The sequence below is a fragment of the Emydura macquarii genome, unplaced genomic scaffold (genome assembly GCF_026122565.2).
Source record: "Emydura macquarii macquarii isolate MOO-44397 ecotype Brisbane River unplaced genomic scaffold, CSIRO-AGI_Emac_v2 contig_2473, whole genome shotgun sequence".
Classification (NCBI taxonomy): Eukaryota; Metazoa; Chordata; order Testudines; family Chelidae; genus Emydura; species Emydura macquarii.
The window spans coordinates 18,412,964-18,418,963 of NW_027132610.1; the positions used below are offsets into that span (position 1 = coordinate 18,412,964).

Below are 6,000 nucleotides of genomic sequence, written 5' to 3' on the forward strand. Positions count from 1 at the left end.
AAAGCTATGAATGAAGGGAGGCAACAAATCCATAAGAAAATAGGGCTGAGAAATGCATCTCTGCTCATTCTCTCTCACTTAGCTACCTCAATTTAAAAATTAACCAATCTTTTTGTTTGGACATTACTGAAGGTAAGAATCAGATGAAATTTTTAATCCAGACACTACAAAAATTAATAGTAATGCAATTTTACAGTTACAAAACACACTGAATGATAGTTGTGTACTAGAGAGAAATACAGGCCAGAGAAGATTCATTTTTAAGGCCTCATCTGAAACATTCTCCCATAAGATACACAGGGAATTCTGTTTATTTCCCCTATAAAGATGAAGGGTTGAATAGATCCCATCAGATTTAGAACTTTGTGTTTCAGAGGAATCTAAGTGTTTCAAACCTGATGCTTATGTCTTTATGCCACTGTCTTTAGGAAACGAGGAGAATAAATTGTGAAAAGGTATCTTTGCTAGAGATCATCAAAAACAGATGAGCTCAAGCACCTGTGGGAGTACTCTAGAAATAATATTTTGCACTTACACAGCACCTTCTCTCCAAGGATCTCACAGCAATTTACTAACTTTAATGAGTTAGGCATTGTGACACCACAGTGATATAGGAAAATATTGTGTCCCCATTTACAGATGGGGAAACTGAGAAGCAGTATGTTGAACTCTTGTCAGAAGACAGAATACTGAGCTAAATGGACCACTGGTCTGATCCAGTATGACCATTCTTATGTTCTTACGGCTTTGCCTAAGGCCACACAGGAAGCTCATGGCACAAAAAAAATCTGTCCTCTCGTAGATGATCCTGCTTCTTGGCTGGATATGGGTTGGCTGGATACACAAAGATGTCTTTGCTAGGGTGCAAAGCAGCCAAGGAAATCTTTGATTGGGGAAGATCTCTCTCTCTCTCCTTCTGCTGCATCAGTGGCATCTGAGATGCATGTTCTTCACTCATGAGAGGGAAAAGGCAGCAGAGATCAGCCATCAAATCCTGCCGTAAATACACCTCCTGCAGCTGCCCCCTGGACTGTAAATCAGTTGCAAAGAGTCTGACCTGCAGTGAGTAGTCCCTAAACCCCACTAGGTCCTGCTCCCTGGGAGCAAAGGGCTCCGTCCACCACAGGGGGAGTTGACGGGGAGAGGGGTGCGGACCAGGGGGCTGGTGAGAAACTCTTAGAGCCTGCCCCACTGATCAGATTTCATTGCACCGAGATCGTGTCCCTCCCTGCCGAGATGGGACACAAGGCTCCGGTCTCCCCAGGGTGGAGCTGGTGGGATGGAGCAGGGGGCGCTGGGGGAGGCCCAATCTCCCCCCCGCGGGCGCTGGGGATCCAGCTGCTCAGCAGGGCCCGGGCCGAGGGGGAGGTTACCTGGTGCAACGAGCACCCACTGGTCGGGATGCGCGTCCGCCGGGCGCCGCCGCCTGCTGCCCAGCATGGTCCGGGACCCCCGCGCGCGCCCACCTCAGCCTCGGCCTCCGTCCGCTTCCGAATAACGGCGGCGGGACACAGGGCGGGCTGGCGCGGGGGTGGGGGGGAGCCGCGTGCGCCGCGCCCTCCCGCCCGCGCTGCCCTAGGCCCGGCGGGGGCCCGCGAGCCCGCGGGGAGGGAGGCGGGGAGCGCGCGATTTGCGCGCGCGGGCTAGGGGCCAGCCCAGCCGTCCGCGCGGCAGCGAACCCTGAAGGGGACCTGCTGGGCTCCCCCCCCCCATCTCTGCCAAATGGTACGAGCCGCTGGAGGGGCGGGGCCGGATACATCCCGCCGGCCAAAGTCCTTCTGCGTAGTCCCGGGGCTTGGGTCTGGCGCGCTCCTCCCCCCTGAGCCCTTGGCTTCAGCTGGCGCGCGCGAGGCGCTGAGCTCTGCGCCTTCAGCTGAAGGACAGAATCCCCTATCTTCCCCCTCCCCCCAGCCTCTCCCCTGCTGCTCTCCTCCCCCCCCCCGGGACAGTAACAACAAGAAACTCCTAGGATGGGACCTCTTGCACACCTGGCGTTCATTTGTTCCCAGGAGTTACCCCTGGCATTGCAGTAGCCCTAGTCGTGGAGCAGGGCTGCACTGACACAGAGCACAAAGACGATCCCGTGTAGTACACAGCAGCCCAGCACACGTTCCTTTAACAAAACGTTACAAAAAACCCAAACAGAAGCGGCACAGGATGAGCAAAGGCCAGGACATTCCAAATGGCTAAGTTAATGTGATAGAAAATAATTCCCTGATGTTTGGGTATATGCATTTATACCCTTAGGGTTGTGTTAACCTAAGTTCATTTTAATTTTCCTTGACTTTTTCCTAAGGAGGGATAGAGACGTAGGAAAAACCAAGGATCATGTTGTTATGCTATCTGCAGTGAAGCAGACTCACTGGAAAGTTCTGCTTATAAAGTGATGGCATGGTATGGTTCCAGGGTTATTCTCTTTAGGATCTTACAAGCTACCGCAGCTACTGGATTTGCTAAAATCACTAGCAGAGTTTGTAAACCCCTCAGTTTGCAGTGATTATAAAACCCACCAGAGCTGGCTGTATTTGTAATCTCTGCCAGAGCATCTAGATTTCAAACAGAATTGGTTGCTATGTTGAAACCTATCCACAGAGAAAGATTTTCGTATGAAAAATATTCTCTGTTAATATCAGCAAGAATAATAACCTGGGCACTGATCCTGCAAAGACTTAGGACTAGTCTACTTAAAACTTACATTGGCACAGCTATATCCATACAACTGTGCTGCTGTAAGAGTGCTTGTGCAGTCATGTTATGTCAGTGGGAGAGAGTGCTCCTACCGACATCATAAAACCACCTAAATGAGTGGCAGTAGTTATGTCAGCATAGCTTATGTCTGCATTGCTGGTGTAAGTACTTGTATGGATAGCACTGTGTCAGCAGGAGAGTGTCTCCTGTCCACATAAGCCCTTATGCTGGCAAAATTTGTCGCTCCAAGAAGTGTGTTTTTTCACATCCCTGGGCAACCAAAATTTTGCTGGAATAAGTGCTAATATAGACAAGGCTTTAATCCACATGCTCAAGAATACCTAAAGAAACCTTATACCCCAGTTTTACCAAAGCAGTTCTGATTTTTAATGTGATGTCCTAGGGTCCCAGGAACCTCTTTTGGGACACTTGAAATGTCCTGGCTTTTCATTTCATCTGTGAACAAGTTCATTTTTTAAATGTGTTGCTATAATAGGTAGAATTTGTTTTGTTTACCAGCAACAGTCTAGTGGAATGAGCATTCTGTGTGATGTATATTTTTGGAGAGAAAAGTTGAATGAGTGTCAGTGCTGCCAAGGGTGTTATTTTGCTCAAAGTGAATGTTAACACTTGTTCAATATTTCATGATAAATTCATTCTCAACACTAAATTACTGCAAAAAGTCCTCTGCTCCAAGAAATATGAACAAGTTGAGTCAGAAGCTGGCTGTAGGGGGCACCAGCACACATTTTAAAGAATGTACTTTTGCATGAGTGTTTCACAAACCTAAAAGATATAGCGACAAAAGTGCCCTTTTTGATTCTGAAAATACGGTCACCTTAGTCTTATCTTCAGGACTTCAGGGGATTTCTCAGACCCCTGACCCTAATGAGTGCCTCAAAAATGCAATGACTTTTGGTGGCCCAGCCCCTGCAGCCAAGAAAATTACACTGAATAGAACAAAAATCAAGAGATAGACAATTCTTGAGTTTCACTGTCGTCTTGGTCTCTCATACATTATTATTAATAGAAGACAACAGCTCTTGGGCAGATTTGGCTATCAATGTAGTCGCCTACAGAGTGCTCTCTTCCCTTCAATGATTATTTTGGCAAGAAATATGGTAAATAGTATCAGTGACCTTCATTTCTACAAACTGAAGGCCTCACACCCACTATGACTAACACACATAGAAAATGAATTTACATCCTCCAAATTGTTGGACAGATAAGCTATGATAGCAGTGTCAAGTCTGCTGCTCTTCTGTAATGAGTGATTTATAATACTGCCAGTCAGTAACCCCATTACAAAAGCCTGTATTATAATTATACTGCAGATTTAGAAAAAAAATTACCTTTTTAGGTCCTTTTCCACCAACGTGACAGAGAAACTCAGGCCAGGAAGGAAGGAATGAAAAGCCATTTTGTAACACATAGTGGATATATATCGTTTAAACAGATTACAAATTCAATTAATTAATTCTATGAATTTTAAAGGACTATATTCCAACGAAATATGAGCTGAGCTGCATTTTCTTCCACATCATAGAATGTTTCTCACTGGGAGTGTCATCCAAAGTTCCATCCGCATGTTTATTGGTGGTTTATTGTTTAGTAGCAGCTCTTGAGGGTCAGGCACTTTAATAGAAGCACTCCAGGATTCCTAACATTCCCGTGGTTATTCTTCACTTTTCTTCCAAGCTTTCCCCTGTCCATTTTGAGTAGGAGAATGTTGGCATGTCTCAAATTACTTTTCTCCAGCAATTTTTCAAAACAGTAAGAGTTGTGTGAGAACAGGTAACAGACAATGTACACAAAAGATGCACCTGATCACCCCAACCTGCCAGAGGGGGCTAACAGGAAGTTAATCTTCATGACAGTCTCATCTCTGAGATTTCTCTCCATTCATTCTGCCATAGCTGCTGATAGGCAAGTCCCAGTCACAATGCTAGTATCCTGCCACAAGCCAAATAGTAACTTCCTTCTCCTCAAATTATGTAAAAAATGACTGAATTGTGATACGGATGAGGTATAAATTAAACAGTTTAAAACACTTAACCAGCATTGTTTACTTTAAAAACAACGAGAGTTCTGTGGCACTTTAAAAACTAACAAATTTAATTTCAGCAGGCATAAGCTTTCGTGAGCCTCAGCTCACTTCCTCAGATGCAGTAGGTAGAAATGATACAGCAAATGGGAAACATATAGGAGGCATCATATACATATACGAGCGCATAGAGAACAATGGGGTAGGTGGATAAAAGCCGGGTATTTGAGGTCTAATGACAACCATTGAGTAGGAGGTGAGAATGGGTGATCAAAGCAATTTACCTCTTGTAATTTCTAACTCAGCAGTTTCTCTTTGAAGTCTGTTTTTGGAGTTTTTTTGGAGAAGTACAGCAACCTTCAGGTCAGCGACAGAATGCCCTGGGAGACTGAAGTGTTCTCCGACTGGTTTATGGATGTTATTATTTTTTGTCTGATTTGTGTCCATTTATCCTTTTGCGTAGTGATAGTCCAGATTGCCAATGCCCCTCTGCCATGTATATTGGCCAAACTGGACTCCAAAGAGAGACTGCTGAGTTAGAAATTATCTGCAAATTTGACACATTTAAACTGGGTTTAAACAGAGATTTGGAATGGCTCTCTCACAGAGCAGAACTAATTTACATTCTACCAGCAAGTCCAGATCTTCCTGATCATGTCTCTGTGAGACTCAGTTTGCTTCCCCCAATTTGATCCACCCTGTTCAAACTGGTTACCAAGCTCTGCTTCCCCTGAAGAGGTAGCTAGAGCCATTTAGGCTGCTTGCTCTAGCATTGTCTCTTAATGGCCCTTATGTGTAAGCTATTAGGTGACTATTAGAAGGGGCCTCCTCCCTTTTGACAGACCCACAGAGTGAAATATTCATCCCTATTTATTATTCAGACTAACTCTGTACTGTCAGAGCAAAATACAGAATAATAATCAGTCAAGAGCACCCCCACATTTGCCACACTGCCTAGGATAGTGTACATTTCAATTTTATAAGAAGACACACAGGTTTTGCACATGGATGATCCTTACAATTCAGAACACTTTTTAAAGTTAAATACAAAGCTGATCTGAGGCCATCAATAGAATATATTTAGATTAAAAATATAAATACAGTTTAAACAGACTATTTGAAAATAGAGTGTCTTCTTACTGTCTGTGGACCCAACTGGAAAAATTCCCATTGACTTCAGTGGAACAGGATTTGGACCAGCGTCCTCAATCCAGGAATCCATGTTCCCAGTGAAACAATTGATGCAACAACAAACACCTAAAGTAGAA

General features: G+C 44.7%; 1 protein-coding gene across 2 annotated transcripts in view; it reads right to left on the minus strand.

Moving 5' to 3' along the window:
• RNASEH2B (ribonuclease H2 subunit B) overlaps positions 1-1,639 on the minus strand; it is a 47,954-nt gene extending 46,315 nt beyond the window's left edge. The window contains exon 1 of one of the 2 annotated variants that reach the window (XM_067563080.1): positions 1,374-1,639. In XM_067563080.1, the coding sequence (XP_067419181.1) occupies positions 1,374-1,440 (67 nt within the window). In that variant the 5' untranslated portion in view covers positions 1,441-1,639. The remainder of the gene's footprint in view (positions 1-1,373) is intronic. The other variant, XM_067563079.1, reaches the window with a different exon arrangement.
• Positions 1,640-6,000: the final 4,361 nt, after the last annotated feature.